The 27,438-nt window shown below is 41.3% G+C and overlaps 1 protein-coding gene across 1 annotated transcript in view; it reads right to left on the reverse strand.

Annotated features, from left to right (window-relative positions):
- Positions 1-15,953: 15,953 nt before the first annotated feature.
- The window catches only part of Enoph1 (enolase-phosphatase 1), a 29,089-nt gene continuing 17,604 nt past the window's right edge, over positions 15,954-27,438 (reverse strand). The window contains exons 5-6 of the mRNA XM_070012639.1: positions 24,604-24,727; positions 15,954-16,988 (exon numbers count right to left, since the gene is read on the reverse strand). Of these exons, the coding sequence (XP_069868740.1) occupies positions 16,849-16,988; positions 24,604-24,727 (264 nt within the window). The 3' untranslated portion in view covers positions 15,954-16,848. The remainder of the gene's footprint in view (positions 16,989-24,603; positions 24,728-27,438) is intronic.

Here is a 27,438-nt window from a genome sequence, read left to right on the forward strand (position 1 = left end):
AATGCGTTAGAAACACATGCATGAAAGAAACGAAAACATTAAAATACATATTTAAGGGTTCGTTTTCCTAACATCACATTATCTGACCTTTTCCACTTGACTCATACCTATACTAGATATTGCAAATAAGGGAAACCATGGGACCTATGCTTCTTTGGGCCTGGCTTACTTCACTTAATATAATTTTTTCCAAGCCTTTCCATTTCCTAACAAATGGGGAAATGTCATTCTTTCTGATGGAGGCATAGAATTCCATTGTGTATATATACCACATTTTCTTGATCCATTCATCTACTGAGGGGCTTCTGGGTTGGTTCTATATCTTAGCTATGGTAAATAATGCTGCAATAAACATAGTTGTGCTGGTAGCTTTAGTGTGGTCTTGTTTGTATACATTTGGGTAAATGCCCAAAAGTGCGATTGCTGGATCATAGGGGAGATCTATGTGAAGTCTTTTGAGGAACCTCCATACTGCTTCCCAAAGTGGTTGAACAAGTTTACATTCCCACCAACAATGAAGTAAGGTTCCTTTCTGTCCACATCCCCTCCAGCATCTGTTGTTGTTAGAGTTCTTGATTTTTGCTGTTCTAACTGGAGTGAGGTGATATCTCAATGTTGTTTTGATTTGCATTTCTTTTATGGCTAAGGATGTTGAACATTTCTTCATGTGTCTATTGGCCATCCTTCTTTCTTCTTCAGAGAAGTTTCTCTTTAAGTCTTTCGCCCACTTATTTATTGGGCAGTTGTTTCTTTGAGGATTTGTTGTTGGGTGGTTTAATTTTTTGAGTTCCAAGTATATTTTAGATATGAGACCCTTGTCCGTTGTATGGCTAGTAAAGATCTTCTCCCAATCGGTGGGCTTTCTATTGATCTTGCTAGCTATGTCATTTGCCCTGCAGAAGCTCTGCAACCTTATGCAATCCCATTTGTCCAACCTTTCTTTGATTTGTTGTGTTTCCGGGTCTCTATTCAGAAAATTTTGGCCTGAGCCAAGGAGACCTAGGGTTTCTCCTATTCCATCCTGTAATGTTTTCAGAGTGTCTGCTTTGAGTTCAAGGTCTTTGATCCATTTGGAGTTGATTCTGGTGCAGGGTGATATATAAGGATCTAGCTTTAGTTTTCTACATGTAGTTAACCAATTTTGCCAGCACCATTTACTGAAGAGGCTGTCTTTCTTCCATTCTATTGTTTTAGCTTCCTTATCGAAGATTAGATGGCTATAGGTCTGTAGGTTCATTTCTGGGTTTTCAATTCTATTCCATTGGTCCTGAGGTCTGTTCTTATGCCAATACCAAGCTGTTTTGATTACTATGGCTTTATAGTAGAGTTTGAAATTTGGTATTGATATTCCTCCAGCAGTGTTCTTTCCGTTGAGGCGCGTTTTTGCTATTCGGGGTCTTTTATTATTCCATATGAATTTTTGGATTGCCCCTTCTATTTCCTTGAAGAATGAGGTTGGAATTTTGATAGGTATCGCGTTGAATTTGTAGATAGCCTTGGGAAGTATTGCCATTTTCACGATGTTAATCTTTCCAATCCAGGAGCATGGGAGGTTTTGCCATTTTTTAAGTTCTGTGTTGATTTCCTTTTTCAAGATTTTAAAGTTTTCATCATAGAGGTCCTTCACTTCTTTAGTAAGTTAATTCCTAGGTATTTTATTTTTTGTGGGGCTATTACAAATGGAGTTGCTTTCCTAATTTCAGCCACACTTTTCTCATTGTTGGCATACAGAAAAGCCATTGATTTGGGGGGGGGTTAATTTTATAACCTGCTACTTTGCCAAAGTTTTCTTTCTTTCTTTTTTTTTTTTTTTTTTTTTTGGGTCCGGTGGTGAGGGCCTGAACTCTGGGCCTGGGCGCTGTCCCTCAGCTCTTCAGCTCAAGGCTAGCGCTCTACCACTTGAGCCACAGCGCCACTTCCGGCTTTTTGCTTTTTGCTTATGTGGTGCTGAGGAATCGAACCCAGGGCCTCATGCATGCAAGGCAAGCGCTCTACCACTGAGCCACCTTCCCAGCCCCTTTGCCAAAGTTTTGAATCAGCTTGAGTAATTTGGGAGTGGAGTCTATGGGATTCTTTAAATACAAGATCATGTCATCTGCAAAGAGGGAGAGTTTTATTTCTTCTTTCCCTATTTGGATCCCCTTTATGTCTGCATCTTGTCTTATTGCTGTAGCTAGGCATTCTAATACTAGATTGAAGAGAAGTGGAGAGAGTAGGCATCCTTGTCTTGTTCCTGAGTTAAGAGGAAATGGCTTTAGTTTTTCACCATTGAGTATAATGCTGGCTGTTGGTTTGTCATATACAGCCTTTATTGTATTGAGGAATGTTCCATGGATTCCTAATTTTTCCAAAACCTTCATCATAAAGGGGTGTTGGATCTTGTCGAATGCTTTTTCTGCGTCTATTGAGATAACCATGTGGTTCTTGTTCTTGCTCCTGTTGATGTGATGAATAATATTAATTGATTTGCGTATATTGAACCAGCTTTGCATCCCTGAAATGAATCCTGTTTGATCGTGGTGTATGATTTTTTGGATGAATTGTTGAAGTCGATTGGCCAAAATTTTGTTGAGAAGTTTTGCATCAATGTTCATCAAAGAAATGGGTCTATAGTTCTCTTTCTTTGATGAGTCCCTGCCTGGTTTTGGGATGAGGGTTATGATGGCTTCATAGAATGTGTTCGGTAGTGAGCTTTCTCTTTCAATTTCATTGAAGAGTTGGAGGAGAATTGGTGTGAGCTCTGCTTTGAAGGCCTTGTAAAATTCCGCTGTAAAACCATCTGGTCCTGGACTTTTCTTAGCTGGGAGGTCTCTTATTGCTGTTTCTATTTCAATGCTTGATATGGGCCTGTTAAGATAGTTTAACTCATCTTGGTTTAGTTTTGGCATGTCAATATTTGCTAGGAAAAGGTCCATTTCTGTCAAGTTGTCGAACTTGTTAGCATAAAGTTTTGAGAAGTATTCCCTTATAATGTTCTGAATCTTGGTTGTTTCCGTGGTGATGTTTCCATTCTCATCTCTGAGTTTATTAATTTGGGTGTGTTCTCTTCTTTTTCTGATAAGATTTGCTAAGGGTCTGTCAATTTTGTTAAGTTTTTCAAAGAACCAACTCTTTGTTTTGTTGATTCTTTCTATAGGTTTTTTGGATTCTAATTCATTTAATTCTGATTTAATTTTGATTATTTCTTTCCGTCTACTGGATTGGGGTTTATCTTGCTGCTCTTTTTCAAGGAGGTTTAGATGTGTCATTAAATTGCTAGTTTCAGATCTCTCCAATTTGTTGATGTAGGAGCTCAGAGCTATAAACTTGCCTCTGAGTACTGCCTTTGCTGTGTCCCAGAGGAGCTGGTAATTTGTGTGTTCATTTTTGTTGAATAGCATGAACATTTGAATTTCCTTTCTAATCTCTTCCATGACCCACTCTTGATTCAGCAGTGTGTTGTTTAGCCTCCATGTGATACCAGACTTTCTTTGGTGGCTTTTGGTGTTGAGTTCTAATTTTATTCCCTTGTGGTCAGAGAGAATGCAGGGTATAACTTCAATGTTTCTGAATTTAGACAAGTTTGCTTTGTGGCCTAGAATGTGGTCTATTTTAGAGAACGTTCCATGTGCTGCTGAGAAGAACGTGTATTCTGATGCTGCTGGGTGAAATGTTAGGTAAATGTCTGTTAAGTCTAGTTGATCTATGCAGCTGTTTAGATCTGCGGTTTCTCTGTTGAGTTTTTGCCGAGTTGATCTATCTAGTGGGGAGAGTGGTGTGTTAAAATCCGCAACAATTAATGTCTTTGGATCTATATGGGATTTGAGGGAAAGTAGTGTTTCTTTGATAAATTTGGGTGCTCCATTGTTTGGCGAATAGATATTTAGAATTGTAATATCCTCCTGAAGGAGAGATCCTTTAATTAGTATGTAGCGACCTTCTTTATCTCTTCTCACGGATTTTAATTTGAAGTCTATTTTATCTGATATTAGGATTGCAACTCCCGCCTGTTTATGAGGGCCGTTTGCTTGGTAGATTTTGTTCCAGCCTTTAACATTGAAAATGTGTTTGTTTTTACGGGCAAGATGTGACTCCTGCAGGCAGCAGATAGAAGGGTTTTGTTTTTTAATCCAACTAGACAGTCTATGTCGCTTAATTGGAGAGTTCAGTCCGTTAATGTTAAGAGATAGGACTGAGAGGTATTTGGGAGTTCCTGCCATGTTATCCACCTTCTTGGGGGCTGCGAAAACTGGGTTCTTCCTATGGTTCTTGGATTCTCAGTTTGGGTGCAGTTTGTTGGCCTTTATTGTGGTCTTGTTGGTTTTCTATGTGTAGGACATCTTTAAGAATCTTTTGTAGGGCTGGTTTGGTGGAGATGTATTGTTTCAATTTTTCTTTGCTGTGGAAGGTTTTTATTTGGCCTTCAGTTATGAAGGAGAGTTTAGCTGGGTACAGTATTCTTGGTTGATAGTTGTTTGTTTTTAGGGCATGGCATACATCATTCCAGGCTCTTCTTGCTTTGATTGTCTCTGCTGAGAAATCTGAGGTGATTCTAATTGGTTTCCCTTTATAGGTGATTAACCTTTTCTCCCTGACAGCTTTAAGGATCTTTTCCTTGTTCTGAGTTGATCCTGTGTGGATTATAATGTGACGGTGGGATGTCCTATTCTGATCTGGTCTATTTGGGGTTCTAAAGGCTTCTTGTATCTGAATAGGCCTATCTTTTTGCATGTTTGGGAAGTTCTCTGCTAGTATCGTGTTAAACAAATTTCCTAGACCATTAACTTCTGTTTCTAGGTGCTCCTCTACATCCATTATCCTTAAGTTAGGCCTTCTGATGGTGTCTTCCTGGTGTTGGATAGATCTATCATATTTCTTGGACTTGTCTTGGATGGTTGTATGTTCTTTCTCTATAATATCTAGGCTGTCTTCAATCCCTGAGATTCGATCTTCTGCATGGTCTAACCTGCTGTCAAGACTCTCTACTTTGTTTTTTTATCTCTTTTCCTTCTAATTGGTCAGCTTTGATGGCTTCAAGTTCTTTGTTGAAGCTCTGTTTTAGGTCTTGTATGAATCTCTTTACTTCCTTAATTTGGTGTTCAGTGTTTGTCCTCAAATCACTTAGTTGATTGGATGTGGTTTCTTTGGACTCCCATTCCTTCTGTTGGGTTCCATTCAGCATTCCCTTTGTGGTCTCCCTGACTTCCTTCAGCTCTTTGTTAATGGATTCTATGGATGCCTTTAGTGATCTTTGTGTGTTCTCTACCTGGTCTCTCAATTCCTGTATTACTCTTTGTTTAGCTTCTTCACGTTCGTGGGATTCCTGCAGTTCTCTTTGAGCGTTCTCAGCCTGCTCACGCCATTCCTCCCTTTCTCTTTGAGTATTCTCAAGTTGTTCACGCAAATCCTGTATCAGTTTTTGAGTAGCTTCCTCACGCTTATGATATTCCTGTATAAACTTCTGGGATGCCTCCTCTCTCTCCCTATCACGCTCATAGAGAGTCCTTTGTAAGTTGTCAAACTTCTCATTTATCATGTTTGCCACCAGTGTTTGTACAGCTATTTGGGAACTCTCCTCTGGATTGTTCATTATCTGATCTGACCCCTGATTATCAAGATTGGGAATTGAGATACCCAAATTTGCCATTTTTCTTGTGTTTTTCCAGCTTACTCTGCCCATTTTAGATGAAGATAGCACCAGTTTTGTGCTAGAACACTATCTTAAGGCAACCATCAACCAAAGTTTGCATTTGTACAGTCAATAGTCTACAGATACAATCTAGTTCAACAGATACATCTATTCAACATCAAACAACTATATTTTAAAGGACTTCAAACCGCAGAAAAGAATTTGGAAAACCAGAAATTATTAGGATTAGGGAGAGATGTGGGTGAAAAATAGGAATAGATTGGTGTGGGGAGGTACGGGGAGAGTTAACTATGTCCTAATCACAATGCAGGAAATGGGTTGGGTAGGATGCAAGTAGAGAGAGAGAGAAAAAGAAGAGAGGGATAGGGGAATGAAAAGAGACCAGAAAAAAAAATAGAAACGTAAAAATTAATGTTATTGTAGAGATTAAAAGACCATCTATTTAGGGAGGAATGTGAATATGTTGTGAGAAAGGGAGGGTCATAGAGGAGATGTGAAAAACTTTAAGGATGGGAAAGGGAGAAGAAAAGATCAGAAGTTCAGTAGAGCTAGACAAAAAACAAAAAGATAATTATGAAAGAAAGAAAAAGAGAAAGAAGATAAGAAAAGAAAGGAAAACGCTCATTCACATATTCCTAAAATAAAAATTATAAGAGGAGAAAAAAAAAAGTTACTGCAAATCAATTATTTTTTCAGAAGAGGCAAAAATTAAAGATTAATAAAAGTTTTAAAAGAGAAAAAAAATTATATATATATATATAAGGTAACAAAAAACAAAAAACAAACAAAAAAAAGAAAAGAAGAAGAAAAAAAAGAAAAAAAAAGTCCTTTGATTTTTTTTTGGGGGGGGGAGGGGTGGGAAGAATCCTGTATCTCCCTTTTGTCTATAACCAGCCTTTTGTTGGAGTCTCTGGTCAGCTTGAGGTCCTGTGGCTTGATTGGTTTCTTAAGTCGGTTTGTTAGAAGAGGCAGAAAAATGCTCTGCTTTACCCAAGATTTTGAGATCCCCCTCCCAGGTTAGTTTTCTAGGAGGGTGATCTGCTTTGAGAATCACAAAAGAGGGGGATGCAGTGGTGAGGCTAGGTTCTGGGTAGAGTTGAGGCCTTTCAACAATCAGTAGCTTTTTCCTGGGGCTGTTTTGTGCAAAAATAAATAAATAAATAAATAAATAAATAAATAAATAAATAAATAAATAAATAAATAAATAAATGAATAAATAAATAAATAAATAAATAAATAAATAAATAAAATAAAAAAGTCTCCCAGAGCCCAGCCTGGAGCCGTTCTCAGGGATTCTGTTTTTCAATTGATTGTTGAGGCTGCTAGAGGGAGGGGCAGCCTCTGGCTCTGGTTACCCAGTGAGGGGAGCCACTCCAATGGCTGGCGCCTGAGCTGGGTGACTTTTCCCTGGATGGAGCCGAGTCTGGCAGGTCACTTTGCCGTTAAGTTCTTGTGACCTGCTAAATGACTCGTTTTATTCCAAGGCCTGGGTTGGAGCTGGCAGCTCCTCCGAGCTTTGTCGGTATCCAAGATGGAGATCACTGGTTCTGGGGGGGAGGGGTGGCCTTCCCTCCTCTGCTCCCTGAGAAGGAGTGAGGACGTCGGGCTTCTACTAACGCCGAGTCTTGGATCCTGGGTCGTCTCTGGTCTGCAAGCTACAGGATGAAGATGTCCGCTCTTTGTTGGTTCTTGCTGGTGTTGAGTAGAATCCGCTCGCCCAATGCGTCTGGCTCCTTCGTCCCGGACTCTCTGTGTGAGCGCTCAGGTATGGCCCCCGGCTGCGGTCTCCGCCGCTTGAGACCCTGCCGCCGCCGCCGCGGTGGCTGCTGGCGAGCACTCAGGTGTGTCTTTTTGCCTTGGCTTCCCTCTCTTGTCTAACTCTCTGTCCTGTGATGGCACACTTGGTGTGATTCTCTGGCTTAGGACTGTTCACTGGAACTCTAAAACTGCTTTCTATGCGAGAGCTTGTTCAGATTACAGCTTCTCCTCCGCCATCTTCCCGGAACTCCCTCTTGATTGGTTTCTTAAGTCAGTTTGTTTGAGCAGGCAGACAGCTCTGCCTTACCCAGGACTTTGTGATCCTCCTCCCAGGCTAATTCAGTGAGAGGAAGATCTGCTTTGAGTATCACGAAAGAGGGAGATGGCTGTTTCCTCTAGTTTGGAGATGCTGTTATGAGTCTAGGTTCTGAGTAGGGTTGAGGCCTTTCAGCAAACAATAGCTTTTCCCTGAGAGGCTAGCTCCTGAGACACTCAGAGCCCCGCTTGGAGCCATTCTCACGGTTTATGTTTACTGAGTTTCAATTGTTTGTCTAGGCTGCCATGGGGAGGGGCAGCCTCTGGCTCTGTTTACTCAGTGAAGAAAGTCACTTCTAGGGGGTAGGGGGGGCAGAGTTTCTTCTGCCTGGGTGGGGTGACTTTCCCCTATGTGGAGCTGAGCCTGGTAGGTCAGGTCAGGTTCCTGTGACTTGCTAATGGCTCCAATTGTTTCCTTCCAAGGCCTGGGTTGGAGCTAGCTGCTGGGCCAGCCTTTGTCAGTATCAAAGATAGAGCTCTCTGGTGGTGGGGGAGGGGCTGCCTTCCCACCGGGAGAAGGAGTGAGGATGTCAGGGATCTACTCATGCCAGACTCTTGGTTCTTGGGCTGTCCCTGTTCTGTGATCAGCAGGATGAAGATTTCTCCTCCTTGTCAGTTCTTGCTGGTAGTGAGTAGAATCCGATTGCATGCCACATCTGGCGCCTTTGTCCTCCTGGACTTTCTCTGTTGGCATGATGGCTGGGGCTGCAGCCACCACAGCTGTGGCTACCCATAAGTGCTCAGATCTGTCTCTTTGAACAAGCTGCCTGGATTTTCCCTCTCTGGCCAGACTCTCTGTACTGTGATGGCACACTTGGTGTGATTCTCTAGCCTAGGACTGTTCACTGGAACACTAAAACTGCTTTCTATGCAAGAGCTTGTTTAGCCTCCAGCTTCTCCTCCACCATCTTCCCCTAGTCTCCTCTTTCATAGACTCTTGTCTGGGAAATAGAGTGTCAAATTTCTAGTGACCAGGACTTTGGTTATACTCTGATTTATAAGCAATTCCTTCTCACTGTGTCTTCATGTGGAATGGATAGATGCAGGGAGGAGAAAGAAAGAGAGAGAGCTCTGTTGTCTCTTCTAATAAAGCCACCAATCCTATTGGATTAAGGATCTATCTTTATGATTTCAGTTAATCTTTATCTCCTAAAGCCTTATGGTCAAAAGTAGTCCCATTGGGGATTAGGGCTTCAACCTATTTCCACAATTTAGTCCATAGAAATCCATAGGAAGGAGGGGCTCACACAGCTTGCCTTTATCTTGACAAACCTATAACTCTACCAATATTCTGACAGCCACTCAGGATCCTTTGTTGCAAACCATTCAAAAGATTTAATGTAAATTAAAGTGATATTATACTGGATTCCTGTATCCAGTATGGCTGGTGTGCTAAAAGACAGACACACAGGAAGAATTCAATGTGCCTTGCAAGTAGAGAATGGAGCAATGCCTTTGTAACTCAGGAAATGGCACAGAATGCCAACCATCATAAACCAGAAGGTCTAGAAGATTCTCTAGTGCCTCTAGAATGAACTGACCCCACACACACCTTGATTTAGACTTCCAAGATCCACAAATGTGAGGAAATGTAGGAAAAGAACAGCCTCAGGAAACTAATACTGTGGGTATGATACCCAAAAACTACAACACCTGGATCAGGTCCTTTGTCTCCATGACTTTGAAGAATGAATTTATGGACAGAGAAGACAGCACAGACTTATTGAAGGAAAAGATGAGCAGAGCTCCTGCCAGATGGGAGGGGTCCCAAGGCAGGGTGCTGTCTGGAGTGTATCCTGCATGGATTAATGACTAATGTATCTCTAGGAGAAAGCTACATGACTCTCATGATTATTGGACAACCTGTGGGTCAGAGCAGTCCCTAGACCCAATCAGAGGCTTCATACAGCCTGCAGGAGCTCTCCATGTGTTTTTTAGCCTTTTTGACTGGTGGCCTGGTTCCAGCACACACCTCTGGGGTCCAATCACGTTGTTGCTCATGTGCAAGTCTTCCAGGGAGCCCAAGGGCTCAAATGTACACACCATTCTTTAAGGCCTTGGTGAAGAACGCAATACTTCTGTGAGAGGTGGCCTTTGCTCTGATTGCCAAGTCAAGACCTTTTTCTGTTCTCAAGTAAATATTAAATAAAAGTCAATATAATTTGTTGAGTTTCAGGAGCAAGTTGGGGCTGCCTTTCTGGGGAGGCCAGGGCTTCAAGCCATGGTGGCCTGTCCCAGCTCTCTTCGGGGATGTTCCATTCCTCAATGGGCCAGATCTTGCTCAGGGACCAACTCCAGGCTTGAAGAAAGCTAAGAACATCCAGAGCCAGCTCCAGGTCCAAGAAAAATGTTGCGCTACTGGTGGAAGCTAGCCCCTTACATTGTGGAGCCAGCCCAGCGGCCACACAGTCTGCTTTGCCTTTTGGTGACCATTGTTTTCTTTACTGAAATGTCTTGCAATAGGTGATAATACTGTTTATTCAAAATTTCATGGGGGAACAAAAAACAACTACCTCTTGAGTGACATCCTGGTCAATTCGTCCCTGAGGAATCCTGAGGGAAAAGAATTGTGTGGCTTCTGAGTTGTTTACAGGTTTCTGTCATGAAAGAAGCCACGCCTGCCCTGGCTGTTCTTTTTTGTCTGTGTTGCCATCCCAGGTGTGTGATAGGGGCTGGTGGCCAGATTGTAATGTCTGGGCTGACTGGGGAGCCCTTCCCACATGTCCAGCAAGAGACAAGGCTACCACCTCCAAGAGCCCTCCATCCCCTTCCTATGCTCCAGGTATAGTGAGCACCACTTCCCACGAATACCACCCTCGGGCTCTGGTAGCTCCTACAGCCTAAGCCTGCCACCTCCACTCACAGTCCTTCATAGGAATCGAGCAAGTGGGATGTCTCTGGGCCCTTGTTCCAGCAGCCACCAGCCCTGCATAACTGAATGACAGTTGGCTGGTGCTGCAGGCTGCTCAGGCTCTTGTAACCTCCCATACCTGCCTGCTGCTAAGGGGTGCGCCCTGTCCTGTGAACTGACTACCTGTGAAATGTGATCCATTAGTGTGAATTGCATGTTTAGCAAATGTTAGGTACTGTATTTGAACTGATAAATGTGAATGCTGAAAAAAAAGTCAATATAATGTGTTTGTTGCTAATCCTTATGTTGTTTTCCTATCTGATTAAATGACACTGCAGACAGCAAGGATAAATATATGTTGATGGACACATAATGTATCACAATAGTAGTAGGAAAGAATGGGGCCATGGGAGCAAAGCCTTATTAAAATTAATTGGCTATTCATCAGAATAAGATTGATATAAATTCATATGTTAACTAGAATCTCCAGAGAATCTACAAAGGAAAAATAACTCAATCTACAAAGGAAAAATAACTCAAAAACATCAAGAAAAAGACATAGCAAGGGAATTAAAATGGTTTTAGAGGAAGTATCTATTTAATACTGAAAGGCAGTAATAAAGGAATTAAGGAATAGAGATGGAAAAAATACAGCTATCAAAAAGCAAAATGATAGTCATAAATCCTTTTCAGTAGTCATTTTAAAAGCAGGTAAACAAACTTCAATTGAAAGGCATCAAATGGACAAATGGATTTTAAAACATAATTCAGTATATTCTCCACAAAAGACACATTTCAGTTTCAAAGATATAAACAAGTTGGAAGGAAAAGGATGGAAAATATATTCCAGGAAAACAGAGCTGGGCATCACTGTGCTAATATTAGGCAAGACAGACTTTCAGACAAAATTTGTTAACATGAGACACAAATGTTATCCATGTTAAGGGGTGAATCCATCAAGAAGCCACACAAGTTCTACACATATATACATCCAATCATAAAACACCAAAATATATGAAGCAAAAGTAGACAGGATTGATGGAAGTAGTTTTAACAATATAGAGAATCAATTCATCTACATTCAATAATACAGAGCAACTAGACAGAACATCATCAACAAGGGAATAAAAGGCTCCAACAACATAAACTAGCAGGCCTCCAGTAGTTTACACCTGTAATACTAGCTACTCAGGAGGCGGAGATTTTCAAATCCTGGTTCAAATTCAACCAAGGCAGACAAACTTGAGAGACTCTTATCTCCAATTAGCCAGCCAAAGGACAGAAATGAAGGTGTAGCTCAAGTAGCAGAGTGCTAGCCTTGAGCAGAAAAGCCAAGTGAGAGCATAAAGCCCTGATTTTTTTTTTTGGAGGGGTGGTGGTGGTGGTGGTGGTGGGGCTTGAACTCTGGGCCTGGGCGCTGTCCCTCAAGCTCTTCAGCTCAAGGCGAGCACTGTAGAGTGCTCTTGAGCCACAGCACCACTTCTGGTTTTCTGGTGGTGGTTTATTGGAGATAGGAGTCTCATAGACTTTTCCTGCCCGGGCTGGCTTTGAACCGCGATCCTCAGATCTCAGCCTTCTGAGTAGCTACGACTACAGGCGTGAACCACGGGCCCTGACTAAAGCCCTGATGTTAAGCCTCAGTTGATACTGGCACAAAACAAACAAAAAAACAGAACTCAACTAGACCTTATAGAAAGATTTTTTAAAATTCCAACAGCAGCAGAACACACATTTCTTCCCCCTACACAAAGAACATTCTCCACATTAGATCTTATGTTAGGCTATACATTTTAAAAGATCAAGACAATTACTGGTGGCTCATTCCTGTAATCCTAGCTATTCAAGAGGCTAAGACCCGGAGGACTGACATTCAAAGCCAGTTCAGACAGAAAAGTCTTTGAGATTCCATCTCCAATTAGCCAGCACCAGCTGTGAACAAAACAAGCCAGTACATGGATGAAAATGAACTAAGCAACTCAAGGGCAGCAATGGGAGGAAGGGACTGAGAAAAAAGTGAACAGCCTACACTAAGCAAAAGGAAAGAAATAGCAGTAGAGTCAAAGTTTGTAGAATCCATAAGCTTCATAGACCACGACAACAACAATGCACCTTGTGAAGGTTAAAATGTTTTTGTGACTTGAACTAAGTTTCATTATCCCACAATACTGGGAAATTTGTGAAATTTAAGTAAATCAATCTCAATAATGTTTTTTTAAAGCCAATGAGTGTGAGACCCCTGAATTCAACTGTGGAAACAACATCAAAAATAAATAAATAGTATATTCTTCAAGTAAAATGCAGTGAGACCTGAAATCAACAATAAAAGAAACTTTAGAATATTCTAATATGTGGAAATGAAATGAAGCAATACATTGTTAGAATAGCCCAAGCCTTGGACAACGTCAAAAGGAAATTAGAAAATACTATAAGATAAAGGAAAAAAATTAGAACAACCAATATACCACATCGATGGGATGTGTTAAAGCAGTGCTCAGAGGGAAATTTACAGCTGCAAATAGCTTTTATGAACAAGAAGAAAGGCTGGGCATGGTGGTGCATACCTGTGGTCCAGCACTCAGGAGACAGAAGCAAGACTGAGAGACTGACACCAGTCTAAGAGCCAGAGACCGCATCTCAGAAAACCTAAACAAAAAAGGTCCCACAACAATGACCAAACTTTCCACCTTAAGCAAAGAAAAAAAAAAAGGCAAACTAAACCCAAAGTAAGAAGATAACAAAGACAATATAAACCAAATAGAGAGGATTAACAAAATCAAAACTCAGTTCTTTGAAAAGATCGGCTAAAATGGCTCCCTCTTTTTAGACTGTATATTCTCTGGATTTGAACTCTCTTACTTCTGTTCTGACTACTCCACTGAGACTACCCTAGGGCCACTGCCAAGCTCAACTTCCTCAGTGTTGTTTTGGGACAAGATCTTTAATTATATAGTCTAGGCTGTGTAGAACGGATATCTTCCTGTACTGGAGATTCAGGCATGTGCCACCATGCCTGACCTAACTTCCCTGAATTCTTCCCTCCTGTTTGGCTCCCTGGCCTCTCTCCTGGTATCCTTTCCTCCACACCCATCTCTTTTGCTGGCTTCCTTACAGCACATTGTAGGTGCTTAATAAATACTTAGAATTAATTTGGGTTAAATTTGCAAGGAGACTGAGTTTTTTGTTAGCCTTCAATGTGTTAGTAAATACTGAAAGTTCTTAACTACTGGGTTGAGAACAGTATCACTTCAGGTGGTATGAAGGCATGGGCGGTAAAACAGCAAATTGCTCTGGCAAATAATATATTCACTGTTCGTTCTAATAGGAATGAAAAGAACTGAGAATAAGCCCTATCAAACACTGCTGCTGGAAAAATTACCCCCTAAATCATTTTTTTCCTTAAACTTCTTAGATTAGAAAGGGACGACCATTTTCCCAAAACTACTCAGACTCTAATAGCATGCTCTTGGCTTTTGGCCCTATTTGGTGGCTTGGCATTCAGTAAGGTCTCTGGAGAAACGGCACCATCTGCTGGGCAAGTCGGCTGTGCGTCTATGTTGATAAGAGGCCAGTGGTTCCAGTTGCTGCAGTTCAATGCCAGACTTGACAATGAGCCAGCTTTCCTGAAATCCAAACATGAAGCCTTTCAGTTCCAAAGCTTCAGAACAGACCAGCGATTTCTTCCTCAAACTACCTTGGGAAATTACTGCCATTGTGGAAAGACAACTGAAATAGATCTAGATGAAGATGGATGGCAGCCCAGCTTTCAGTCCTTTGTCCCTTGTCTTCTCTGTGCAAGTACGATGCTGAGATACTTCATTTTTGGAAATTCCAGAGTTTTTCTGCCTTCTCTTCCTGAGGACCGTAATTTATCTGAATTTATCTTCTAATCTATTACCCTCTGGCTTAGGTATTTCCTTCCTCTTCACCAAACCTACTTTGTTACTTAAGTTCTTCTAAAGACTCTTTACCATCACACTCAATATAGTAAATGGGTTTTATAGACTAAGAAATAATTGTCACTGTTTTCCCCTCTCAAACACTCTGGTAAACTGAATCTGACATAACATTTCCCTAATTCCTCAATTTGTCTTTGTTACTCAGTGTAAATTAGTTTCTCTGAAACTTTTTCCATAATCGACAGTAAATGCCTTTCCACCTCAATTCTGTCCTGACAAATCATCCAAATTCCTTATTTAGCTCCTGATGTATTATTTACCTCCTTCTTTCCCTTCCTTCAGTCAGGCTGTTAGTACACAGCTCAAGCTAGACTTGACTTCAAAATCCTCCTTCCTCTGCTTTCCAAGTGTTGAGATAAAGATGTACACCACCACATCTGACATTTTCTCTTCTTCCTTACTTTTGCAATTAGTCCTTTAATATGATAGTTATGCTCTGTCATCTGTTCATGAATTAGTCCACAAAATGCATGAAGTTGTTCCTTTATTTTCCCTGTGGTTTTACCATCATTACAAATTATTCTCATTTCTACCATTCCACATCAGTTCACTTCATTTTTCTACTCTTGTATATTTGTATAGTATTTCATTTTCTTCTAGATGATAACAATTGGCTCAGTGGCACACACCTATATATAATCCTAGGAACTCAGGAGGCTAAGGTCCGGGGGACTGTGATCAAGATCAGTCTGGGCAGAAAAGTCTGAGACTGCGTTTCTAAAGTAAGCAGCAAAAGCTAGGGCAGAGGTGTAGAAGGCACCAGACGAGGAAGCAAGTTGAGCAGGTAAGCCAAGCAGTATGAGGGCTGGGTTCAATGCCTCCACAAACAGTTATAAGATAAAATCTTTTATCTCCACATCTTTGTACTAGTTTTTTCATTATTCCAAGAATTTCTACAATTATGCCTCCAGGATTCATTAGTTTTTATTAAACAGAAAAATAATTTCTTCATGTGTGATACAATAAAACGTAAGATTCTCAAAAATCCAAGAAATTCTCTTATATGGAATGTTCACTATTGAGTAACCACATAGGAAAGTAACCATATATGTATACATAATTCAGATGCTAGTCAATGCTTCTCTATTGATGCTTCATTAACATACAAAACACATACTTACCAGACTTCAGCCTCTGTTTCCCTTTCACTTTTGAGGGCATATGATATAAACTACTTCAGAAATCCAGCCAGGTACTTGGCTAGATTACAGGTGTAATCCTAGCTGCTCAGAAAGGCTGAGATCTGATTGTCGAAATTTGAAGCCGGCTCAGACAGAGACGTCTGTGACACTTTCTACCTCCAATTAACCAAAAAAAGCAAGACTGGACATGTGGTTCAAGTGGTTGAGCTCTACCGTGAGCAAAAAAGCCACTAGAGATAAAGATGCCAAGCTCAAGCTCTGATACCAGCGCGCATACACACACACATATACACACAACTATATAAAACTGAAAGAAGAAAACACTTTTTATTAATCACAACATGAAAATGACACACAACCTATTAGAATCCAACTGGGATAAATAATGTTGTTATAAAATTTACATTTTTCACATCCATTTCAGAGAAAAATATTACATATTAGGGCTCTTTTTGGTCTTTCAGATGGACTCCAATAAACCTTTATTCCAAAAATAGTAATTAACATATATTCTCAAACTGCTAAGACCTAGTGAGAAAGGCAGCTATCAAATCTGTGATGGTAACTGGACAGGATTAGAACTACTTGGTTACACATTTTACTTGGACTGCTGCCGCAATGCCCCTTTTCCAGTACAAATGCTGGTGCCTGAGAGTAGGGCCACATGATCAGCAAGTTTCCTCTGAAGGAATAGACACTTGACAGATCAAGGCTCAACTGACTTTTGGTTCCCAACTGTGCTCTTTCAGAGCAGAAACAAATCCCTTTCTTTGTATACAAGCAGGCAAACATGAAATGCAGTTGCTATCACCTTTAAACACGAGACAGGGCGGTGAATTACTACTAGGAACTTTTCTAAAGCCCTTCCAGTTTTCACAGGAACAAGGCTGCAGAATCAGTCCGCAAACCACAACGTGATCACATCACACCCTTTTAGCAATTTCTTCTATCAGCCACCTTTCGGCTTCTGTAAGACTGAAGGGTTATGGGCTCAAACAATTTCTACATGTAATTAAACTTTGTTTTCACTGAACTGAAGACTTCTCTTTTTCACTTATGTGCCCGTGGAAACTGGCACACACCCATATGTACACTTGTTCAGGTGTGTGCATATATAAATTACTTTTACATTAGAATAAAACTAGACATTGAGGGGACAGTCATGTGAACACTTTTGACTTCTTGGAGAACCTGCCTCTATGTGGAAGAGGGCAGGTACAGGTCACTGAAGGAAGTGATGAGGCTATAGTACATTTTCTCATCATCCGTTAATCCCGGGTTGCCAGGTCTCACCACCACAGCTACATGTACATCGGCCTCCTCGGCAGCACTGGCCTCTGTGAAAACCAAAGAATGCATCAGAAACAACAGACTATGTCTGGGGTTTGCATCAAAGTAATAGGGCAGTAAGAACAGAAGAAGTCATTTGGTCCTGGTTTTTTTTGGGGGGGAGGGGTGAGGAGGGGGAGTACTACTAGTACTGGGGCTTGAACTCAGGGCCTCTGTGCTGTCCTTAAGCCTCTGTGCTCCAGGCTAGTGCTCTCCCACTTGGGAGCCGCAGCTATACTTCCTGTTTCCTAGTAGTTAACTGGAGGTAAGAGTCTCACAGACTTTCCCCCTGCCTGGGCTGGCTTTGAATTTTAGAGATTTTTTTTTTTTTTTTTTTGTCGGTCATGGGGCTTGAACTGGCTTTGAATTTTAATCTTCAGTTCTTAACCTCCTGAGTAGCTACAATTACAGGTATGAGCCACTGGTGCCTGCCTTGGTCCTGATTTTTGCTAGAATATGGGCACACTGGGGTTAACTACATTATTTTTTGTTTTAATTTCATACCAGAGAGAACAAAAGATGTAACTATACCTGACAGAATACAATGGCAGCATATGCTATGCTTCTGAGCTATATTACGTACACTATGTATAAATGCAGGACAGAGATATATATCCTGCTTCATGTCCTTCCTCCACTCCTACCAAGGACTGAGCTGTTTCCGAAAACACAGGTTGTGGGTAATCTCATCATTTAAAGATGTATGGGACAAAGGAATCCTATGATCTAATGCAGTAAAAGCATCTGTTCTCACTTCCAAGCCCCAACATGTCATGCCCCCTGCTTAGATTGCACATCTTTTTGCCTGGAAAATTCAGCTCAAAACATTATATCTCCCAGACCCACTATCATCTTGTATTAAGAGTACCCTGCATACTCCTCTAACACCCAGTATTTACCTCTGTCCCAACAATGGAAATGGGCACATTATTACTTGTTTTTACCCTCATTAAGCTATGAATGCCTTAAGATAAATGATGGGGGTGTGGAGGGTAGAGACAGGACTAAATTAAAGTAGGAAGACTATTGCATAAGGTACCTTTAATGCTCTTGGATTACATTCCTTTCTTTGTTTTTATTATTGTTTAAAAAACAAGGCCTAATGATTTCCATTAAATTAGCATTGACTATGTGCCAGGTACTATATAGGACAAGAGAGAGGTAAATTAAACAAAGCTTCTGCCTTTGCAAAGCTCCCATTCTCATCCAAATCTCTGCAGCAACCCTGAAGTAGCTACTGCCATTATCTCCGTTCTACAGATATTATCTCTGTTCTATAGAGCTATCAAGTGGCAGGGCTCAAACTTTGTCAGTCTGATGACAGGACACATGCTGTAGAACAAAGGTTGGAAAGTTATAGCATTTGTAAATAAAGTTAGGGAACATGGGCACACCCAATTATTTCTATATTGCCTATAACTGCATAATACCTCAAGGACAGGGTCGAACAGCGTTGACAAGAGACAATGTACACTGCAAAAAGTCCTTTATATATAGAAAGAACTTGGCAACTCTCACCACAACCCGAAAGTACGACTCCAAACAAAGTGTGGGCCATGGACCTGCAGTGTGGGAATCCAAGCTTGTTGGAAATATATCTCTGGCAAGCAAAATCTATCTACTGGATAGGGGACCACATGATTCTTACCAGAGGGTGCATTTGGATCTGTCTGGTCGACAGAGGAACAACTCCAGGCAGAAATAAAATATATAGACCCAGGCATCTGTGGTTCAAGTCTGGAGTCCTAGATACTCAGGAGGCTGATCTCTTGAGAATCTCAGTTCAAAGCCAGCCCAAACAGGAAATTCTGAGAGATTCATCTCTAATTAACTACCCCCCCCAAAAAAAAATAATAAAAAGCTGGAAATGGTGCTGTGGCTCAAAGTGGTAGAGCACTAGCCTTGAGCAAAAACACCCAAGGAAGCCGGGCGCTGGTGGCTCACGCCTGTAATCCTAGCTACTCAGGAGGCTGAGATCTGAGGATCGTGGTTCAAAGCCAGCCCGGGCAAGAAAGACCGTGAGACTCCTATCTCAAATAAACCACCAGAAAACCGGAAGTGGCGCTGTAGCTCAAGTGGTAGAGCGCTCGCCTTGAGCTGAAGAGCTGAAGGACAGCGCCCAGGCCCAGAGTTCAAGCCCCACGACCGACAAAAAAAAAAAAAAAAAAACACCCAAGGACAGTGCCCAGTCCCTGAGTTCAAGCCTTAGGACTTGCACAAAATAAAATAACTAAGTAAAATAGAAAATACAAATGTAAATGGTGGAAGGATTGAGCAGGTAGAGTGTGGAATGACAGACACAGGTTTGTGATAAGAGAGACACAGTATAACTGAAAAATCTAGAACACATATTCTGTGGAGTGCAGCTTTGGTGTCCAAGTCTCAAGAATTTCTAAACCTTTGGAATAGAGCTGCGGTGTCTGAAGTTACCAAGGGCTGGTGGCATGGCAAGAGTGCCTGCCTAACAAGCACCAAGCCCTGAGTTCAAATCCCATTACCCCTCGTCCCCTCCAAAAATACAAACGGATTGACCAAAGGGTAGCAGTGCTGAGGGAGAAGGTGTTATTTTGTGCCAGTCCTAGGGCTTGAACTCAGGGACCGGGCACTGTTCCTAAAAGTTTGTGCTCAACGCTAGTTGCTCTACCACTTTGAGCCACAGCTCCATTTCCAATTTTTAATTTTTTTTTTTTTTTTGGTAATTAGAGGTGAGTCAATGGGACAAGCCGCTTCATCCATCTTCCAAGTGTCTATTTTATTCTCTTGTTGGAAAAGGACAGTTGTGTTCCCAGAGACACGGACAAGGCAAGTGCTAAAGGGTGAGCTTACTCCAACATCCCACCTGACCATCTGAAGCAAAACTGTTTGTTGCTAGACTAGAACCCCAGGATCTCAGCCTTGTTGGGCCACGTTAGTTTTCTAACCTGGACAACAACAGGGCAAGTTTGGCCATTAAGCATCTATTTGCTCTACTAGAACAAAAAATTGAGACAATGAAGTCATGTTTATTAACTTAAAACTCTGCATCTATATCCCTCTCCTTTTTCCAAGAAGGAAAAGCTTTTTAGTTCTTTCTTTCATACTTGGGTATCCCTTAAGTTACAACTTAAGTCTTCTGTTCTGTAGAACTCTGTGGAAGTCTACAAACACAGGACCAAAGATGACAGAAAAGGCAAAGATGACAAGGTAAGCAGCCAGCTACCTGTCCTATGCCAGCTTCAGGTAATCCAAGTTCTAATCTTTCTGTCTAATGAGGTATGGGGCTGGCAGGAACCAATAGGTACCCTATTATGGAGGTCTTAGAAAAGTCAACCTTTTATCTCAGGACAACTTGGGGATTATTTCTATCTCCTAAAGTTAAAAAAAATTCTGGAACTATAACATATAAATGCTTAAGTAAAAAATTCTGAGTTCACAATCACACAAACACACATATACAGTAGCTAAACATGAGAATATGAGCCAGATGCTGGTGACTCACATCTATAACCCCTAGCTACTCAGGGGGCCAGGGACTGAGGATCACAGTTTGAAGAATGTCCTAGTAGGAAAATCTGTGAGGCTCTTATCTCCAATAAACTACCCAAAAAAGGCTGGAAGTTGAGCTGTAGCTCAAGTCTAGCCTTGAGCAAAAAAGCTCAGGAATAGCACCCAGGCCTGAGTTCAAACACCAGTACTAGCATGTGCATATGCAAATATGCACATATGCATACACACATACACACACAGAGATGAGAATATGAAGAAACTTAAGCAGTCTTAGGAAAGGATTTTATCTTTTCCTGTTTAACTCACTTTTTAAAAAAATTTTATTTTGTTGTAAAGGCTGATGTACAGTTACCTAAGATACTGAGTACATTTATTTTTGAACACTGTTACCCCGTACCTATTATTATTAATAATAATATAACAAAAATTCAGAGATAGAGCAAGTCTGGGAATTAAAAGCTAAATCATGCCTTCGATCCAAGAATTGACTGGTGGGTTTGGAGTTTTAGCCACAAAACAGATCATAAAAGCCGGGCGCTGGTGGCTCACGCCTGTAATCCTAGCTACTCAGGAGGCTGAGATCTGAGGATCGTGGTTCAAAGCCAGCCCGGGCAGGAGAGACCGTGAGACTCCTATCTCAAATAAACCACCAGAAAGCCAGAAGTGGCGCTGTAGCTCAAGTGGTAGAGCACTCGCCTTGAGCTGAAGAGCTAAGGGACAGCGCCCAGGCCCAGAGTTTAAGCCCCACGACCGACCAAAAAAAAAAAAAATTATCATTCTTCAATAAATATGGCTGACATACCCTAAGCTTACACTGACAGGCAATCTCCCCATCTACTTTCTAAGACCTCAAAGAGTCACCCAAAGGTATATTGAAACTTCAAATCAATGCATCTTATATACAGAAATGATAGGTAAGCCCTGGCTATCATGGTGACACACGCCTGTAACCCCAGCTATGTGTGTGGCAGACGGAGGAAAATCGTAGTCCAAGGCCAGTCCTGAGCAAAAAGTGAGATCCGATTTGAAAACTAATTAAAGCAAAAAATGCTGGAAGCTCAAATGGTAGTACTGCTTAGTAAAATTGAAGCCCTGAATTCACACACCCATACCACCAAAATAAATCAATAAAGGAAAAGGTAAAAAAGAAGAAAAGGAAAAGAAATCTGATAGCAAATTTTGATAATCCCTTTACAGTTCAGGTGAAATGTTTGTTCCTAAGGCTAATCCTCACTGATGGTGCATTTTATGTGGCCTAGCTACCTATATAGTTTTACAATAAATCTTGGCTTGCTTGTGCACCTGCCTCCCCACCCATGCAATCAGGTAAATGAAGTAGAATAAAACCCCAAAGATACTTTACAGAAAGCCTTGCAAGTTGAAGCTGACCCAAGCTAGGACATGTGGGAAAGGAGCTGAAACTCATAAACTGCTGAATTCTGAAATCTCAAAGTAATAAATTGCTGTACATTGGTACTGTCTACCAAGATTATAAATCCCAGTCAATTTACCAAGGACTCCACCAGATATTAAGGATTACTGAATGTCTGTCAGTGACTAGTAGAAAATAAGCTTGTTCTACTAGTATTTCCTTGGAAAAACCTATTAAACTTATGAAGGCATTAAATGACCTATGTTAATTACGATTAAAAACAGCAGCAGCAGTTTAGCAAACTAGTATCTGTCTGTGTACCTCCACACCTCGTAAATCACAAGAGACCACAAACTGAAAAGGAATACAGTCCATACCCTTCCTCAGGGAAGCACTTACAACAGCGGCCAGGATCATCCTTTGGCATAGGGACAACAGACAGGAAAGGCTAGAAACAGCAGTCTTGTCCACGGACCACTGAAGCAGCCTCCAAGAGACCCAAGCACCCCCAACACGTCTCTTGTCAGTTTGTTGAGAACAGCAGTTCACAAAGCCCTGTTCTGGGGGTAAATGGAATGTGTGATCTCAGTTCCAGAGAAATGGATGATCCAGGTAGAAATGGAAGAAATGTGAGGGAGAGGTAAAAACCAGAGCCTGCCCTGTCTTCCCTACTTCTTCCCCTGTGCTTGTTTCTTCAATCACTTCTCATTTTATAGTTCGTTAGAGGACTCACATCCTTACCCAAATACTGGAGTATCTGGTCAAAACTACTTCTGAAATCATTTCTATTTCTAAAAAAGTAGGCACACACGATTTCATGCATTCAACCCTTAAAGTAAATATGACACTAGGGCACAGAATGTTTGTTGTTCCCTGGTAGAACGCTTGCCTAATATATGTAAGGCTCTGGATTTAATCCCAAGCACCAAAGAAAAAATGTACAATGCTAGCCGGGCACCTGTCGCTCACGCCTATCATCCTAGCTACACAGGAGGCTGGGATCTGAGCATTGTGGTTCAAAGCCAGCCGGGGCAGAAAAGTCCATGAGACTTTTATCTCCAGTAAACCACCAGAGAACCCAAAGTAGTGCTATGGCTCACATGGTAAGGTGCTAGCCTTGAGCTGAAAAGCTGAGGCACAGTGCCCAGGCCCAGAGTTCAAGCCCCACGACCAACCAAAAAAAAAAAATATATAACGCTAACATACTGGATGTAAGAGGGCCACACTGGATAAAAAGTGTCATATTTTGGGGGCTGGGAAGGTGGCTCAGTGGTAGAGCGCTTGCCTTGCATGCCTGAAGCCCTGGGTTCGATTCCTCAGCACCACATAAGCAAAAAAAAAAAGCCGGAAGTGGCACTGTGGCTCAAGTGGTAGAGCGCTACCCTTGAGCTGAAGAGCTGAGGGACAGCGCCCAAGCCCAGAGTTCAGGCCCCACGACCGGACCCCCCCCCAAAAAAAAAGTGTCATATTTTTAAATATACCATAAAGCCTGAGGTAGACAGATCAAAGTAGGGAGTGGGGACCTCCTACTAACCATAGGCTGAATGACAGGCACAACTGCTTCAACTATTTTAGACTTCACTCTGTGCTCCTCCCCTGTCTTTCTTTTCCAGAAGCTATAACTGACTTCATACTATTAAATACTTTGGTACTGGTTCATAGTGACTTCACCTTCTTAACTGAACAACACCCTGCCTTCATGTCCTGTCTGCATGTTCTTTCTTACAATGATACTGCGAAGTCATCCTGCTTCCTATTCCTGTGACTTTAGTGTATATATGGGTATAGTACATATATATATACAGGTACATGCACAGAAACATGACTGAGGAGTGAAAATATGCAGTCTTTCCAGTATCATCTCCTCACACACTTTCCTTAAGAATTAGAAGGGAGAAGGGAGGTGGGCCAACTAGTTTGTTTTTTGTGCCAATACTAGAACTTGAATTTGGGGTCTGGGTACTGTTCCTTAGTTTTTTCACTCAGGACTGGTGCTCCACCCCTTGAGCCATCTCCATTTCCAGTTTTTTTGCTACTTAATTAGAGAGAACAGTCTCACAGACTTTCCTGCCCAGGCTAGCTTCAAAGCTCTAATCCTCAGATCCCTGTGGAGCTAGGATTACAGGTGTGAGCCACCAGCACTAGGTTTCATTTTTTTGTTTTTTGTTTTTTAATTTTTATTTTTATTTTTTGTGAACATTCTGTACAGAGGGGTTACAATTACATGGGCAAGATAATGAGTACATTTCTTATCAAGCATTGCAGCCTCCTCCTTTGTTTACCCTTCACATCCCTTCCCAGCCTCCCTCTACCCCCCTCATTTTTTTGTTTTATGCAACTATTTTATTTGTCAAGGATTCCCACATAAACTTGCTTTTTAAAAAAAAAATGTGTTGTAGCCGAGTGCCAGTGGTTCAAACCTGTAATCCTAGCTACTCAGGAGGCTGAGATTTGAGGACTGTGGTTCAAAGACAGCCCAGGCAGAAATGTTCCCGTGAGATGCTTATCTCCAATTAACCACTCAAAAACTGGAAGAAGCACTCTGGCTCAAGAGGCTCAAGGACAGCACCCAGGCCCGGAGATCAAGCCCCACAAGTGACATCAACTACTCCCTGGGAATAGCTGGGAGTGATGGCTTCTGCCTGTAGTGTCAGCTACTCAAGAGGCTGAGGTAGGGAGATTGCTTGAGCCTAAGAGTTCAAGGCCAATACAGTTAAGACCCTCATCTCAAAGAAAAATAAAACTACAATAGTCTTGCTACTCACCTAAAGTAACATCTGTCAGAAACAAGATGTTGTTGGTGGAGCACCCAATGCTGTTTGCAATCTTTCGGTAACTTTCACTCTCCACCTTGTGTCCAATCTTGGTATCAAAGTGACCATCAACAAGCTGAACAAAGAAAAGGAGACTAACATTACATATACACTTGCAAGCCATCAAATTGTTTTAGCAAGCATCTCTTTTCTCTGCAACACATGACCCTCACAGTGACTTCACTCTTTCTGTTAATTTTCACTGAAAACCCATCCAGAGAACTTTATGGAGCTTAGAAAAGTAAATGTAAAGATTTTATGTTACTAAGCTGGTTTGAACCCAGCACTTAGGCTATGTCCCTGAGCTTTTGTGGTCAAGGCTAGCTAGCACTCTACCACTTCCAGCTATTTTGGAGATTAATTGGAAATAAGATATTTATTGGAGATAAGAGTCTCATGGACTTTCTTGCCTAGGCTGGCTTCTAACCTTGATCCTAAGATCTCAGCCTTCTGAGTAGCCAGGATTACAGGTGTATGCCATCAATACCACATTGGTTCTTTTAACTTTTAAAAAGCTAAGACTGACTTTACTTATTTCCTTTCTCAGTTTGTTTTAATGAAGAATAAATTTTTTATATTAAACTCAGTAGGCAATTATCACATCCTATATAGTTTCATCTTAGAACAGAAAAGAAGTGTTCCCCTGTATTCAAACAACTGTCTTCACTTCAAGGGATGAATTATTGGCTTAATATTTAATATAGATGACAAAAAGTAGAAAATTCACATGTGACAACCTCCATAGTCCAAGTGTTCTCTGCATATACTAAGGGCTCAAAAGTACTTACTTTAGGGATGAGGATATAGTTCAGTGGTACACCACTTTACTAATATGTGATAAGGCCTTGGGTTCAAGGTCTCGCACCCCCACTCCAACTTAAAGTCAGTTGGCTGAGTTAGTGTCACATCTCAATATGTTTAATGAGGGGCCCAGTTTTCTTACATAATGATGCTGTTTCTTCCAAATAAAATACATATCTTTCCACAGTATCAGATAAAAATAAATCTACTAAGTGCTCTGCTATGTTCAAGATATCTTTACAGGCCTGGGAATGAAGCTCAGTAGTAGAACATTTGCCCAGCAAGTACAGTCTGGGTTTAATCATCAACACCCTACCACCACCAAAAAAAAAAAAAAGAAAGAAAAGAAAAAAAAATATCTTTATGCATTTCTTAAAACCAATTCTTTTTTGCATCTTAACTAATTTTTATTTTACAACTTTTTTCAAGACACAGTGTAAATTTCATTAGCTTCTATAGAAGCTGTAAATACAATACAATGAAAAGTTTTCACTTTACTGATTTTAAATGAAGAAGCAGTCTGAGTTTCATTTGGCTTATTGACTGTCTAGTATTGACAAGGGAGTTGTTTACATGCTGGCTCAGCACTAGCACGTAGAAACATGTATATGTGTTTTTATACATGATAACTGCTTTCCTTCATCAGAATCACTCCAAGTGAATGCTTAAATATAGACTTCTGACCTTGCTCTAGACATGCCAATTCAGATCGTTTAAGAAACAAGGCCCAGAAATCTAACAGCCTCACTATGTGTCCAGGCTTGCCTCAAACTCCTATATAGCCCAGGCTAGTCTTGAACTTAGCCTCCGAGTGCTGAGGTACAGGCCACCACTGCTGGCTTGTAATCTACATTTTAAACCAATTCCCTCGGTGATTCTTATGCACAATTCAAAAATCGGTACCACACAAAACATATTCCATATAAGGTATTCCTCAGTTTTTCTACTTTGTGTATGTGTATATATGCTGGTACTGGAGCTTGAACTTAATGCTTTATTTACATTCTCACTTTTTTTTCTTTGTTTAACCCAAAGCTAGAGCTATACCTCTACTTCTAGCTTTCTGCTGGTTTACTAGAGCTCACAGTTTCTTAGATTTTACTGCTTCAGTTGGATTTGAACCATGATCTTCAGTTCTCAGTCTCCAGAGTAGCTAGCATTACAGGTGTGCTGGCTCCATTTTTTTTTAATAACCAATTTAACACACATACACACGCACACGCACACGCACGTGCGAGCACGCACTCAAGTATCTGAATGCTGATTTAGCTTATAACTGTAGTACATTGATTTATCATTGAGCCTCATGATTTGATAGTGTCAAAATGAGTAAGCCGGGGCTGGGAAGGTGGCTCAGTGGTAGAGTGCTTGCCTTGCATGCATGAAGCCTTGGGTTCAATTCCTCAGCACCATATAAACAGAAAAAGCCAGAAGTGGCACTGTGGCTCAAGTGATAGATCATTAGCCTTGAGCTGAAGAGCTGAGGGACAGCACCCAGGCCCAGAGTTCAGGCCCTGTGACCGACAAAAAACAAAACAAACCAAACAAACAAACAAAAACGAGTAAGCCAAGCCAGGCACTGGTGGCTCACACCTGTAATCCTAGCTACTCAGGAGGCTAAGATCTAAGGATCGCAGTTCAAAGCCAGCTGGGGTAGAAAAGTCTGTGAGACTCTTATCTTCACTTAACCACCAGAAAATGAGATGTGTCACTGTGGCTCAAATAGTAGAGTGCTGGCTTTGAGCTGAAGAGCTCAGGGACAGCAACCAGTTCCCATGACTAACAAAAACTAAAAATAAAATAAAGGGGCTCTAGGAAGTTGGCTCAGTGGTAGAGTGCTTGCCTCTCATGCATGAGGCCCTGGGTTCAATATCTCAGCACCTCATAAGCAGAAAAAAGCTGAAGTGGAGCTATGGCTCAAATGGTAGGGCGCTAGCCTTGAGCTAAGGAGCTGAGGGACAGCGCCTGGGCCCAGAGTTCAGCCCC

Source organism: Dipodomys merriami, unplaced genomic scaffold (assembly GCF_024711535.1).
Source record: "Dipodomys merriami isolate MVZ:Mamm:240054 unplaced genomic scaffold, mDipMer1.0.p SCAF_9, whole genome shotgun sequence".
Taxonomy (NCBI): domain Eukaryota; kingdom Metazoa; phylum Chordata; class Mammalia; order Rodentia; family Heteromyidae; genus Dipodomys; species Dipodomys merriami.